The sequence below is a fragment of the Calidris pugnax genome, unplaced genomic scaffold (genome assembly GCF_001431845.1).
Source record: "Calidris pugnax isolate Ruff unplaced genomic scaffold, ASM143184v1 scaffold188, whole genome shotgun sequence".
In the NCBI taxonomy this organism is placed as follows: Eukaryota; Metazoa; Chordata; class Aves; order Charadriiformes; family Scolopacidae; genus Calidris; species Calidris pugnax.
Window position 1 is genome coordinate 13,736,745 of NW_015091257.1, and position 15,130 is coordinate 13,751,874.

General features: G+C 46.5%; 1 protein-coding gene across 5 annotated transcripts in view; it reads left to right on the forward strand.

Moving 5' to 3' along the window:
• Positions 1-9,799, forward strand: part of NHS (NHS actin remodeling regulator) — a 269,277-nt gene extending 259,478 nt beyond the window's left edge. For all 5 annotated transcript variants that reach the window (XM_014960413.1, XM_014960415.1, XM_014960414.1 and 2 more), the window contains 3 exons: positions 621-3,572; positions 4,097-4,223; positions 5,585-9,799. In XM_014960413.1, coding sequence (XP_014815899.1) covers positions 621-3,572; positions 4,097-4,223; positions 5,585-6,209 — 3,704 coding nt within the window. In that variant the 3' untranslated portion in view covers positions 6,210-9,799. The remainder of the gene's footprint in view (positions 1-620; positions 3,573-4,096; positions 4,224-5,584) is intronic.
• The last annotated feature ends 5,331 nt before the right edge of the window (positions 9,800-15,130 follow it).

Below are 15,130 nucleotides of genomic sequence, written 5' to 3' on the forward strand. Positions count from 1 at the left end.
CAAAACAAAACTAACAGGATCGTTATTTCTTAATGTTCATCTGCACCTGAAGATGGCTCTGGCATCTCGGTCCATTGCTGTGAAACTTGATGGGAAACAGAAGGAACGTGTTTATCACAGGGAATAAGCAACCAGAGAACCTATGAAAGAAAGATCCTGTTGCCTTGCAAATATTCTTGGTAGTAAAGAAGCAGATAATGGAAATTCTGAACAGACAGGTAGTCAAAATAGAATCATTTTTAGAAGCTCAGGGAGTGTTTTGTCCAGCAGCCGCTCCTGAAAACTGCCTTTAACTAGTTGGAATAGAGGGACAAAAACTGAAAACTTAATATTTATCTTAATATTTACCACAGCAAGATCAGCTCCATGTGGGATCACGTTGCAGAAATAGGAGAACTGAGATCACATTGCAGGACTAGGAGAATTTCCCCACCTCACTGGGCTGAGGTCTGTCTTACGTAGGCTCTTTGTAGCACAGTTAGATTTGGTCCAATGCTCAGCCAGATTAAAAGCAGAAAGAATCCAGCAGATAATGCTTCTTGGGTTGCTCCGCGGGTCGTCTCGCGCCGGGAAGCGTGGTGGAGCTGTCTCCCACTCACCCGGCTTTCCGTGTGTCCTAGATTCCGATGAGTCGCCGGTGGCGAGAGAGCGCAATGTGATTGTGCACGCGAACCCGGACTTCTCCAGCTCCAGCAGCAGGAGGTCGGGCACCCGGGACTCGGAGTGCCAGACGGAAGAAATCCTGATCGCCGCTCCTTCCCGGCGGCGGATCCGCGCCCAGAGGGGGCAGAGCGTCGTCGCCTCCCTCTCCCACTCCGCCGGCAACATCTTGGTGCTGGCGGACAACGGGGATGCCGTCTTCGCTACTGCTGTCAGCAACCGCATCCGCTCACGCAGCCTTCCTCGTGAAGGTGCCCGGGCCAGCGAGGGCCACCAGGATGCCACCACCAAGAATGCAGGGTATGAGGCAGAGCGCTTCCTAGCCGGCCAAGAGAGGATCCCGAAAAAGGGGAAGGAGGTCTTGAGCAAGCAGGGTTCACAAGAGTGCCAGCCCATCGGTTTGACTTGCCCTCAGCACCTGCACAGCCCCGAACACAGCATCGGAGAGAGGGGGAGGTCGCGGCTGTCAAGGATGGCTGATTCGGGCAGCTGCGAGATTTCGTCCAACTCGGACACTTTCGGGAGCCCCATTCACTCTATCTCCACGGCAGGAGTCCTGCTCAGCAGTCACATGGACCAGAAAGATGACCACCAGTCCTCCAGTGGCAACTGGAGCGGGAGCAGCTCCACGTGTCCCTCCCAGACGTCCGAAACCATTCCTCCTGCTGCCTCTCCTCCACTGACGGGCTCTTCACACTGTGACTCCGAGCTGTCTCTCAACACCGCTCCCAACGCCAACGAGGACTCCAGTGTCTTCATCACGGAGCAGTTTGGTGACCACGCGGACAAGGTCAGGGGCCACAGGGCGAGCTCCTTCACCTCCACCGTGGCGGATTTACTGGATGACCCCAACAACAGCAACACGAGCGACAGCGAGTGGAACTACTTGCACCATCACCACGACGCCTCCTGTCGCCAGGACTTCAGCCCCGAGCGCCCAAAGGCCGACAGCCTGGGATGCCCCAGCTTCACCAGCATGGCCACCTACGACAGCTTCCTCGAAAAGAGCCCCTCTGACAAGGCAGACACTAGCTCCCACTTTTCCGTGGATACCGAAGGATACTATACCTCCATGCACTTTGATTGCGGTCTCAAGGGTAATAAAAGCTATATTTGCAACTATGCAGCCGCGGGCTCCGAGAGCGGCCAGACCGGGAGCATGGCCTCCAGCCTGGCTGACTGCGCCTGGCAGGAGTGCGTGGGCCACAGGAGGCAGGGACGGCAGAGCATCTCGCTGAAGAAACCAAAGGCCAAGCCAGCCCCACCAAAACGCAGCTCGTCTTTGAGGAAATCGGAGGGCAGCACCGACCTTCCCGACAAGAAAGAACCAAAGATCGGCAGCGGGCAGCACGTCTCTCACACCGCCAGGGAGATGAAGCTGCCCCTGGAGTTTTCAAACACACCTTCCCGAGTGGAAGGTCCCAACCTGCCGGCCAAGCAGGAGCTCCCCTGGTCGAGCCAGGGGGATGGCGGGTTAAAGGACACTCCCTTCGACACCGCCGATATCCCCTCCTTTAAAGATGAAGGTGCTGAACAACCTCACTATGCAGACCTCTGGCTTCTGAACGACTTGAAATCCAGCGATCCTTACAGGTCCTTGTCCAATTCAAGCACCGCTACGGGTACTACAGTCATCGAGTGCATCAAGTCACCAGAGAGCTCCGAATCTCAGACGTCCCAGTCTGGGTCCCGAGCCACCACTCCATCCCTCCCCTCCGTCGATAACGAGTTTAAGCTGGCCTCCCCCGAGAAGCTGGCAGGGTTAGCCTCCCCCTCCAGCGGGTACTCCAGCCAGTCGGAGACCCCCACCTCTTCTTTTCCCACCGCTTTCTTTTCGGGACCCTTGTCTCCCGGGGGGAGCAAGAGGAAGCCCAAGGTACCCGAGAGGAAGTCCTCGCTGCAGCAGCCGCTCCCCAAGGACGGCACCGCCTCGGTGAGCAAAGACCTCGAGCTTCCCATTATACCTCCTACTCACCTCGACCTAAGTGCTCTTCACAACGTCTTGAGCAAGCCCTTCGCTCACAGGCACCAGCTGCACGCCCTCGGCCACGGCAAGCAGAGCGCCGTCGGGGAAGCCCTGCATCCCAGCCCTCCCTCTGCCCTCGCCATCACCCCCTCCGTTCTCAAGTCTGTCCACCTGCGGGCCGTCAGCAAGCCTGAAGGAGGGAAGCAGAAAGGCAGCACCCCAGACCTGCTCTGCATACAGGAGGCCGCCTTGATGGCCACCGACGTTTCTCCGGGCAAAATGAGGCCGCTCTTAGCTAAGAAACCAGTGTCGCGCCAGTACTCCACGGAGGAGGCCATAATGTCCTACATGGATGCTTCCCGGGCAGAAGCGGGGCCCGGGAAGCCACCTTTAGAGAAAAGCTCCTCTTTCAGCGGGCAGAACAGCTGCGAGAGAGAAGCTCTAGCTTCAGCCAGCATGGGGCTGGTTGAAACCAAACCCGGGAAGGACCAAGCACACCTGGCCGCCGAGCCCTTGCCGGAAAGCGCCCCGAATCAGACGTGTGCCATCTCCGTGGAGGGGTTTCAGAAGGGCTCGGCGGACAACGAGGAAGGGAAGAAAGCCAGCCAGGGAGCAGAAACGGAGCAGGACCTTCAGCAAGCGCAGGCTCAGCCTGAGCTCTCGGCCGGCAGCGAGGGGAGGCTGGGAGCCGGACCTGCGGGTGAAAGCCCAGGTCAGGCCGAGGGGGCGGCTGGCAGCCATCAGCTTAAGCACCAACCCGACCTAATCCACCACGTGCCTGGGAGCGTCAGCTACGAAGCGGAGATGATGGCAGCAGCGAGCTCACCCGGCGGAGCGAGCTGCAAGCAGGAAAACGACGTCGCATCAGGTATCCCAACCAAAAGTGCCTCGGATGACGGCAGGGCAGAGGAGACAGCGGGCGGCGCGGAGGAGCCTTCGCTGAAAGGTCAGTTGTGAACCCTTTCTGTGCTATACCTGACCCTGTGGCCTCAGGCGTGACCGATGGTGGAGTCAAAAAGCAGGCTGGAGCTGCAAATCGCCACGTCTCTGTAGGTTTAACTACAAAGTGCCCCCCCCCCCCAGCCAGGCAGCCCAAAGATATTTTATGCTTTTTCAATGCATTCAAAGTGTATTTCTCTGATGTTTATGTCCTCCCTTGTGCAGCGTTTCAGATGAAAAGAGAAAAGGGAGGAGCGTTAGCCCTGGGTAGAGAGGAGCTGTGTTACCACAGCCCCACAGTAAACGGCAGATCACAGAATCACAGAATCACAGAATACATAGTAAACGGGAGATCCTGGGTTTGGTCCCTAGCATTGCCCCCATTATGGGCTCCAACGTGCAATGTACGTGATGTTTAGGTTAGAGGATAAAGTCTGTATGATGGTACCACCCACTCAGTTGTGAACCAACCTGGTGTTGCGAAGGGTGGTGGGGTCTTGACTCACGGTGTGGCCTCTTTCCTTGTTCAAGAGTCCTCTCCAAGCGACGACTCCATCGTGTCTCCGCTGAGCGAGGAGCTGCAGGCTGATGCTGAGGATGTCTTTGTGTCTCCAAACAAACCCCGCACTACCGAGGATCTGTTTGCAGTCATTCACAGGTGACCTAACCTCGCAGCAACGGGGAATGGTAACGTGCACCCCTGCACAGTTGCCCACTAACAAGAGCCGCAGGATGGTTATTTGATGGTTAAGTCTTGTCCTGAAACTACCTTCTTTATTGAATTTAGTTTTCTAAAAGGCAGCTTTTAAAAGGTGCTTTATTACGGTCTGGTGTGCACTCCATGAGTATCTCCATGGCATGTGTAGGATGCTTTACAGATAACAACATCAGGCCATTCTCTTTAACAAATGTGTCTCTCCAGATAAAACTAGCAAAGTGGTTCTTGCCTTCTGCACACCAGCTCTATTCTGGTGAGTGAGTCATTGTAGCGAGAATGATGAAAAAGCATCTCTACAATTTTAGAATATTATGAATTCAGCTGAAATTTGAGATCACAACTGAAATTACAGATTTCTGATATTGAACAGGTTATGCTGAGTATTATTATTGCCTAAGACCACCCCAGAAGGCCAAACGTATCCTGGGCTGCCTTAAAAGAAGCATGGCCAGCAGGTCGAGGGAGGTGATTCTGCCCCTCTACTCTGCTCTGGTGAGACCCCACCTGGAGTACTGCATCCAGCTCTGGGGCCCCCAACATAAGGACATGGACCTGTTGGAGCACGTCCAAAGGAGGGCCACAAAGATAATCAGAGGGCTGGAGCACCTCTCCTATGAAGACAGGCTGAGAGATTTGGGATTGTTCAGCCTGAAGAAGTCTCCAGGGAGACCTTATAGCAGCCTTCCAGTACCTGAAGGGGCCTTAAAGAAAGATGGGGACAGACTTTTTAGCAGAGCCTAAAGTGAGAGGACAAGAGAGAATGGCTTTAAACCAGAAGAGGAAAGATTTAGACTAGATATAAGGAAGAAATTTTTTACGCTGAGGGTGGTGAAACACTGGCATAAATTGCCCAGAGAGGTGGTAGAATCCCCCGCCCATGGAAACATTCAAGGTCAGGTTGGATGGGGCTCTGAGCAGCCTGATCTAGTTGAAGATGTCCCTGCTCATTGCAGGGGAAGGTGAACTAGCTGACCTTTAAAAGTCCCTTCCAACCCAAACTGTTCTATGATTCTAAGACTCTGTATGCATTGTCGTCTTTATAAAGAGCTGATTGTGCATATATTGTTTTAGAAGAACTGGCTGAGGCTGAGGGACTGTGTGGCTCACTGCCTCATTCATTGCACAAGAGCTATCGTGGCTTAAAGTGCTGTTAGTCACTGCTAGCTTCCAGTATTTGATAGAGGAATTATGAGAACTCTAGCTAATATGAAAGCATGGTCAATCTGTGAAACTCCAGACCAGCATTATGTGTTACACTACAAAGATAGTGTCTGAAGGAGTGTTCCTTTGTGTTTTCACAGATCAAAAAGGAAAGTTCTCGGGAGAAAGGATTCTGGAGACCTTTCTGTAAGAAACAGGTTGAGAGGTTCGTCTGGGACTAGCAGCCAGCCCCCCGCCAGCAGCGCGCTGCCCACCAGCAACGTGCCACCGGCCAGCAGCGTGGGCACTCCCATAAGCAGTCAGAGGTCCCCCGGGCTCATATACAGGAATGCCAAAAAGTCCAACACATCCAACGAGGAGTTTAAACTACTGCTCCTTAAGAAGGGCAGCCGGTCCGATTCCAGCTACAGGATGTCCGCCACGGAAATTCTGAAAAGTCCTATTTTGCCCAAATCTCCCGGAGAGCTGACGGCGGATGCCCCGCAAAGCCTAGAGGAGTCTCCCCCCGCGGTGAGCCCCGACGCGTTGTCCCCGCTCTCCCCCTGCTCCCCCAGGGTCAACGCGGAAGGATTCTCCTCCAAGAGCTTCCCCATGTCGGCGTCTTCGCGAGTGGGGCGGTCCCGGGCCCCCCCGGCAGCCAGCAGCAGCCGGTACAGCGTGCGGTGCCGGCTGTACAACACCCCCATGCAGGCCATCTCCGAAGGGGAGACGGAGAACTCGGACGGCAGCCCCCACGATGACCGGTCTTCTCAGAGCTCAACGTAGGGGCCGGGCTGCCGATGCCGCTCGGGCTCTGTAAGGATGTGAATATAAAGAGGCCAACGCTGTAGCAGTCAGGAAAAAAGAAAAAAAAAAGAAAAAAAAAAGAAAAAAAAAAAAAGGAAAGAAAAAAAGAAAAAAAAAAGTGTTTGTGTTTGTAAGACGCTGACGAAACAGAAGGACTACAGCTGTAGCTATTTATTAAGTTACATCTTCTAAAGTAGGGAGATACACAATGTCTGCTCTGTTTTCCTTTAGCTTCATTTGGTTTGTCCCACTCTCATTTCCGTTGTCACTGTAGATTTCAAGGCTATACACTTTCCATGGAGTTAAAACTGACTTTTGGGTTTGGTTTTTTTTTTTTTTTTCCAGAAGCTGCCCATCTAGAAACAAACAAATCCCTCACTGTAGTGCTTCCCTAGGGAAAAAAAAAAAAGAAAATGCTCTTGAGGATTGGTATTTTTCTACACTAAAATGAGCTGAAACAAAATTTAGAAGAAATTAAGAAAACATATGTAAATACCATATTTTTGATAAAAATTTGTAAATAGAATTATCAAAAAAAGCGGACACGTGGCAAACGATTTACTGCATAACAGCTTTGTTTAGAGAAGACAAAAGAAGTCAAATGTAATAACTGTATTCTGTGAATACCATTTTCATATCAAACACAAAAAGTTCACATGGCCACCGATAAACCGCGTTCGGTGCAACAAGCCTGGAGGACGACATCATTGAGCAGCGGAAAGGAGGGATTTTTCCGCCTTTAGGTGAGGAAACGGAAAGGCTGGCTCTGACGGGATTAAAGTAACCACTTGTCTTTCTAAGGCAGCTCCCGAGAAGCTAACTGGAAAGAGCAGCTGGGAGGGTTACCGTGAGGATCGGTGGGGAAGGCCAGCGTGCTGCCGGCAGAACAAAAAGTCGTGTCTGATGCAAAGCCCCAAAGGGTCCCATCCCACAGCCTCCCCCGGGCCTTGATTCTAGCAGGGATCGCTTCAGAGAGAGGAGAGATGCGAGAAGAAATAGTGCTTAACTTTCATATTCCTATTAGGCTATTGGGATGCATAACACGGTCATAACCTGGTAACTATAATAATCTTTCAACACAATTAGTTTCTGGTTCGTAAAGGAAACGAATAAATTATAAGCATGCAAGAAGCGCTTTCGATTTATCAGTAAATATCCGCGACGAGTTTTCAGTGAAGCTTTCTCTTTGTGCTGATGAGATTCATGCTACCTAAATATTTACAAAAATGACACTGTGAAAACGTAGCTGGGAAATAGGTATGTGTATGCATTATTTATATTCATTGCTGAGCTGGGAAGGGGAAAGCTCTGGTTCATCGTGCCAGCCACGTACAGTTGGGATCTTGTCTGGGTTTACCAGAAACGCAGAACAGGGTGGGGGACTGGGGTGGGGTGGGAAAGGAGACAAATCAAAGCAGCGGCTTTGATACAAATGAAGGCAGGGAAATAAAAGCTGAATTACTTGAAGTTACTTGAATTTTCTCATCTTAAAACTGCAAGAACGTGTACTTTTAAAACTTAACCCGTGAGTCGCTTTATACTTTTAATTTTTAAACAGAATAAAACCAACAGGCCTGATTCTCCTTTGGGCTTTGGGTCACCATGGTTTCCATCGATATGGCCCTGTCCGTGCTACTCGGAGAAGAGGGCCCTCTTTGTCCAAAATTGATGCAGTTGGTGTTGGTTGCAGTAAGATATGGTTTGGAGTAGAGGAAAAGTTAGTGCAGAGAAAATAGCGCGAGGAGAAACATGGTGTGCAGTGGGACAGGTCGAGTAGGATGGCAGAAAGAGCGTACTTTGATAGTAAAGAAATCGACTAAAAGCTGGCTTTAAGCATAAGTAAAGGATAGGGAAGCGGGATGTGTGAAATGGGTTTTTACTAGGTTTTTTTTTTTTCCTTTTAATCATGTAACACATAAAGCTGAGAGTTTCTAAAAGCGGGCAGAGCATGTTTTAAAGAGGAAGGTTCTACCTAAAACTGTTACGATTTTAAAGAGTCTGAGCAAGTCAGAATGGTTTTAAAAATCCCCAGTGTTATTCCCCATAAGGTTCACGTCTGATTTCGTCTAGGGCTTACCACAAGAAATATATAATTCAGGGTTTCCTACCGTCCCCCTGTGTAGCCTGGTTGTGTTTGGTGTGCAAGGTAGAGTCGCTGTGCGTGTGGTACGTGTGTTGGGAAGAGGGGTGGTCCATCGGCTGAAGGGCTGCAAATTCAGGAAGTCTGAACAGTCTAAAAGTCTAAAACAGTTTTCAAAAAGTTAATGGGAGCAACAACAAGGAAACAAAAGGCTAATCGCATTAGTAGGTTCGTTAAAAGTCTGATCACAAGTGAAGTGAATGAGTGAGAATGTTTTAAGAGGAAATGATTAGTGTGTAACAAACCACTTTCAGGAGAACATGAGTAAAGGAAGTTTAGATATTGGGGAGAAAATCCTTAGTTTGTCATCTTCAGTCATTTTCCTTAAAAATTTTAGCAGGAGCACTTTTACAATAGGTTTAATAGTCCTGAATTATCAGTCAAAACTGTAAAGAGAATACAGCTGAATTGACTTTGATGATAATCACTTTTCATTACCAATCAATGATTTCGTGGGGACCATAAATAAATATATACACACTAAAAAAAAATTTTGACTGGAATGGTGAGGCAATACATCATGTACGAAATGGCCACAGAACAATCCCACAAAAATACAGTCTTTCTTCTTTTGTTTCATTTCTTAGTTTATATCTAGCAGAGTGAAACCCAAATAAAGACAGATTCTAAATCCACTATGAAGAAAAGAGTTCATAACAAACGTGAGTGAGAGGAAAACGAGTGGCAGGAACCCCTGTAGCGTTCCAGGTGCCATCAAGGCACCAGAGGACAAGCTGCAGAGCGAAGGGAGCATCACTCACCTCTAGAGACAGGGTACAGTACATGCATCAGGTAACTGCTGAACCGTCATTTCAACCTACTGTTCCGTTGTTTGCACTGATGTTATGGAACTTATTTCTGAAGTTATACAGCTGTGTATTCTGAAAAACAACATTTTCCCCCTTTTTTTTTCTTTTTTTTTTTTTTTGTTTTGTTGTGGCAGCATAGAGGACATGGAATAGTTGTAGCAAATAAAGCATATGTTTGCTTTTGCCAAAGGTCAGTGATTGAGTGCATTTGCTGCAATGGTGGCAGATAGAGAAATACTGTAGGTTATGACTTAAAGAATTTAAAAAAAAAAAAATTAAGAAGGTTACAGTGTAACTATTTTGGTACTAGCACCAGTTCATGCTGGCAGAAAAGACAATGGTTTATGGACTTGCATCCATTTTGTATTTTTGTAATATTTGTAAATATGAACTTTTTAAATTGTTGCAAAGATGGTTTCTTTTGTAAAATGTTTTCAAAGTTTACATTAAATCCAAGCCTTTGTATATTTTAGAGCTGTGCAACACTTTAAGTCTTGTATTTATTTTTAGTAAAAACGGTGACAGTTTCATTGTGAACCCCTCTCAAAAAATGTGTCGGAAAAGTTTGATTACCTAGAAAGTGTGTATAGAAACTGCAAATAAACGTGACTGCAATTAAATCATACCTTCTCTTTATTTTCTTGCAATGAAATGTGAAGTCTAACCTACGGACTACAAGTGTGCTATTTCCAAAGGTAAGTCTCAGCACATTACATGTTTCAAACTATTTAATCATGTTTTCTCTTCAACTTGTTTTTTTTTATAAACTGCGTAAGGGGAAACCTATATCCAAACCGTCATTGACATTAAGTGGAATTTTCCCCACAAGTGCAATTTTTCCAGAATATAAAGACTGCTGAATTTGCCCCACATCTTCAACATGCAAGAAAAAGGTAAGAGAAAGAAAGCTGGGATAAATAATAGCGGGAAGACTGCTACTTTGTCTTCAGCTGGAAAACAAAACAAATTACACCACTTCAGACCCAAGGCATAGAGAATCCAGTGACTGAACCTTATCAGATAAAGCAAGCCGTGAGCAAAAGGCAGGCCATAAATTACAAACACAAACTCGGAAGTGCAAACACTATTTTAAAATGGTTATCAGGAGGTTGAAAAGTCAGGACATTCTGTATGGCTCTTCAGAAATTGCATACCTGCTGGAAAAGACGATGGGAAGATGCACATCATCAAGCTTTAGTTTCAGCTGTCATTTTGTCAGTAGCTTTCCAACACTGTACTTGGTATTTAAAAAACACATATGGAAAGAAAAAAAGCTCAAATGTGCTGCTATGGTGCCTTAGAGTGGAAAAAATCAGGTCTGGGGAGTGCTGCTGGGCTATCTGCAATCAAGCTTTGCAAGGATGTGAGGATTGCCCTGACGGGTGTGGTCCTAGAGTAGTCTCCAAGTGGGAATCAGTTCCTGTAACATTTGGTTTAACCAGATGGTCAGGCATTTAATGATTATGTAGATCATTTCCTGTTGGATTGTGTGCCTTTCCCAATCCAGAAATAGAGATAAGCAAGATCCGTAGGAAGAGCTTAGCCCGCAGAGGCAGGCACAAGCTGGTTTTCATCTGCCCACTGTACGCCTGTGGGGGTTTTTTTCATGCTTGGTGGAAGAGAAGATGAAACATTAAACTACATAAAATATACCCATTACAAAGTGAAATAATTGTAACTATTTACAACATTATGTAAAGACAGTGACTTCGATAAGCCTCTAAAATCTCCTCTGTAAAATCCAGGCTTCATTGTGTACCTGTGGGTAGGTATGGGTACATGGCATACCACTCTCAGGCCCTCCAGTGATAACACAAACTAGATACTATAAGTATTATTGGGTATCAATATCTAGTATACAAGCTCTTCTCAGGTTGTACTATGCTGTTTCTCAGCAAAGCATCCCACCATGCTGTGGAGATATATATAAGGAACATTTATAAGCATGCATGGGAAAAGTTATGTGTTTGGGTTGGTTTTTTTGGGAGAATAGTAAATCATGGAATCATAGAATCATCTGGGTTGGAAGGGACCTTCAAGGTCATCTAGTCCGACCCCCCCACAGTCAGCAGGGACACCCCCAACTAGACCAGGTTGCCCAGGGCCCCATGGAGTCTCACCTTGAATATCTCCAGGGATGGGGCCTCAATCACCTCCCTGGGCAACCTGTTCCAGTGCTCCACCACCCTCACAGTGAAGAATTTATTCCTAATGTCTAATCTAAATCTGCTTTTCTCCAGTTTAAAGCCATTACCCCTTGTTCTGTCATTGACAGTCTTTGTAAACAGGTTCTCCCCAGCCTTCCTGTAGGCCCCCCTACCTGAGTACTGGAAGGCCACTATTAGGTCTCCCCGGAGCCTCCTCTTCTCCAGGCTGAAGCACATGGGTGTTAAAACCTAGATGCCACATTGAAAATTTTGGCACCTTCTACCCAGAGTGAACTTCAACAGCTACCCAACGAATCTTCCTGTAGTGTTCACAAAGACTTGGCAAGTCGGGCTACACACAGAACCCCGTGGGGTCCTCCTTGAGCCAGCAAGTGGGAGGCACGTCTTAATCTCCACCTCTTGCTGGAGCTTTTAATCAGACTTAATAAGCCTGAGCCCCCCCTACCCTCACAGGTTGCTGGCCATGGGGCTGTCCTAGCAAAGGGCGGCAAGGCAAAGGGGGTGGACGTTCCCATGCCGCAGTTTTCAATTCAAGCCCCGTGTCTTGGCAGCGAGGGGCATCCAATTATCACACCAGTAAGATGAGGCGTTTGGAAGAGCCAGCTGTGCAGAGGCAGGCTGGCAGCCCCCCAGGCCCCCACAGTCCTGTGGGTATGCAGAGTGCCCAGGGACATTTGGCTGGGGATGCCTGGGAAAGCGACAGCAGCTCCAGCACTGGGTGGCCACCGGGCAGGAGAAGGAAAGGTGTTTTGGTGCCTCTCTTTGGACGTGGGGGCTGGCCAGGCCCTGGGGCAAGCGTCTTTCCTGGGAAGAGGGCGGCCAAGTTCTGGCTGGGATCCTAGCACTGATTTCTACCTACATTTCTATCGGCGCTTACTTGACAGACTTCATTTTCTACAAACTCATTTTTGGTTGTATTAATTACAATTCCCTCTTTTAATTCCCTACGTGCTGATAGAAGCATATTATTAACTGTTTTGATAGTTTCCTGGGATTAAAGTTAGGTTGATGGGTTTTTAATTACCCAGCTTGTCCCATTTGTATTTTTAACTACTGGCACATTAGAGTTCTTTTGAAACTTTTCTAGTGCCCAACATTATTGGTCATAAAAATCCTCCAAATCCTCCAATCCTCCATAAAAATCCTTACTTCTTGAATGCAAGTTATCTAGTGCTGCTGACCAAAGCTGTCTATCTTTAATTACTTCAGTATGAATGGAAGAGGTTTCACATCATATCTGTACTCCCCACAGAGAAAACGGAGGAAACGTATCTGTAAGGAATCTGTACCCTCCAACACAGGCTCAAGGTCAGGACAACAGAACAGGTAAGCAGCTAAATACAGTCTTTCCCACTAGATTCACTTGCCTTGACATTTAAACTTCCCTGGACTTGGAAAATCTGCTAAGAGAAATTTATCCTATAACAGATGCCACTATTCTCAGTGAAGTGTACTGTTTTCTTAGAAGATAAATTAAAATGCTGTGCAAAGCGGCAACGGTAGTAACGGTATTGTGGGTAGGAGTGGTAGCTCTCATGCATTTTCACTCTCAATAGGTTGCTGCCAAGGTTATTATTTTTTAACAGATTATCGAGCTCTGACACGAATACTTCTTACTATTGCCATTTCCCAAAAAAAGGCTGCAAACCATAAGCTATTTCTGACAGGAAACAAATGCCCTTACATCTTTCTTTTTAGTTCACTGCCATCTTCAGCTGGGGTGAGAGGAGAGGCAGGAACTGCTCCTTCAGTCCCAAAAAGAAGAATTAACAGAGGCCAAGGAAATGCCATTTCTTGATCAACTCATAGGTTAATTCAGACTGTTCATCCATATTACAGCAACACCCTCCATACCAAGAAGTGAGGTACTAACGAGGCAGAAAAATAAGCCTTGTTGTTAGTGGCATCTGGACAAATCTGAGAAGCCTTGCCCTCTAAGAATGGTTTTGCGATAGTTTTGATTTAATGTTAGGCTGCTCTTTTTTTTATATCACACAAAAAACATGCATCTAAAAAATAAGTGTTCATCCAATGAGTTTTCTGTGGAAATTCACACTATAGTTTTCACCGAGGCTGAGAAAATTAACTAACACGACTGAACCTGTGGCTTGGCCAGTCTGTTAACAAGCCACACTGAATCTAGATCAGGTGGCTTAGTTCTATTACAAGCCTCCAAAGCTGAAAAAATAACATCAGATAAAAACATTTTTATGAGTAAAGGACATTAAAAATCTGTAGGATCTTGGTACTCAGTTCCTAAGTGGTCAAGTTTATTTATACATTTAAAAGGCTGGCACAGGACTATTATATTATTACTAGGATTTAGTGTTCATCCTGTAATGTTCTCCTATTAAAAAGTACCTCCTTGTGGTATTCATTAAAGGCTTGCTCAGCAGCAGTCAGACACCCCTTACATAGTTTCTTCATCATGGGTAATGAATACAAATGGCTTTATGACCATTTAAGAATAGTAGAGCTTCAAAAATGAATCCTCTAGATTGGGCTTCACACTTTCACTCTTTTCTTGGGTGTGGTATATAATTTAAGAGCTGACCCAAAGCAAAGTGAATTAAGTGTAGATCATACCCTCTAAGTACCAATGCTAAACTGTATTATCCTAATACTGTGATCCATTTCTGTGCATTTCACTTTTTCAGGCCAGTTGAACCATCAGAGAAATCCTGATAATGTAAATTTAGGCTGTAATTTCTGTTACTTTCCTCAACTCAGTGCACAAAAGAAGTTTGGGGATGTATGAAGATCAGTGTGTAACTGGAATTAGTCCCCAACTTCACGTGTCATTTGTAACATCCAACACTATAAAATGCCAAGTTTCAAACCTGAAATGAAGACATTACAGAAACAGATAAAGTAGGTAAACTTGTATTTTTATTTTATTGGATCAAATAACCATAAGTAGCAGAAAAGATGGCCAACAAATTAATTTCAGAAAAATTACAGTGAAAACTGATCCAAGAAAAATAAATTCTTAGTAGATCAGATCTGCTCACTCCTGGAACTGATTCTGCATTCAACTGCATTAACTATTAGCTGACTCCTTTCCCTGTAACGATCTCCTGCCTACCTCCACTTCCTTCAGTTTTCTCTTCAAATGTATCCTGCCTTTTACATGATTAGTAAGCCACTGAAACAAATTTTGTAAAAATATATAAGAATGCCTACCACTTTATATTTTCAAGACAAAACTTTCTAAACCAGCATGCTGTAAGTCAGAACAGAGACGTTACAGCCTCTAGTGTATCAGACCATTCCTTTTAATTTAGCTTCACTTTCTAAAGACTGCACTCTCTCTTGGCCCTGCCTTAAATATCTTTCTTCTCTCAGCTCCTGCAAATTACAAGACTACGGAAATCAGATACCCAGCAAAGTTTTTCCAACCTGTTTCCTTTCAAACCCAACATTTCTGTATCCTTGCCCTGAGGGCTTCCTTTCCATACTCAGCAGTATCCCCTACCCTCACTCCGGTACTGCACCACTTAGTCTGTGTCTCAGTACCTCATTCAGCATCTGTGGCCTCCCAAGATTTACCTGTTCCCAAATCCTTCTTTTCAGGGACTGGTTCCTTACATCCATACAAAATGTTGCCCTATCATTAAAAAGTTCCTCTGTTTCTGCAGAAAAAAATAAAGGGAAGATAAAACCTGGTTTTGAACACAGCATTGTTGCCTGGGCTCCATGTTACCCAGGCATTCTCCCATCACCTCGAGCTTTATGGAAAGTGAAACTTACTCAGTGCTCTTTCAGCCCAGTACTTTAACTGGA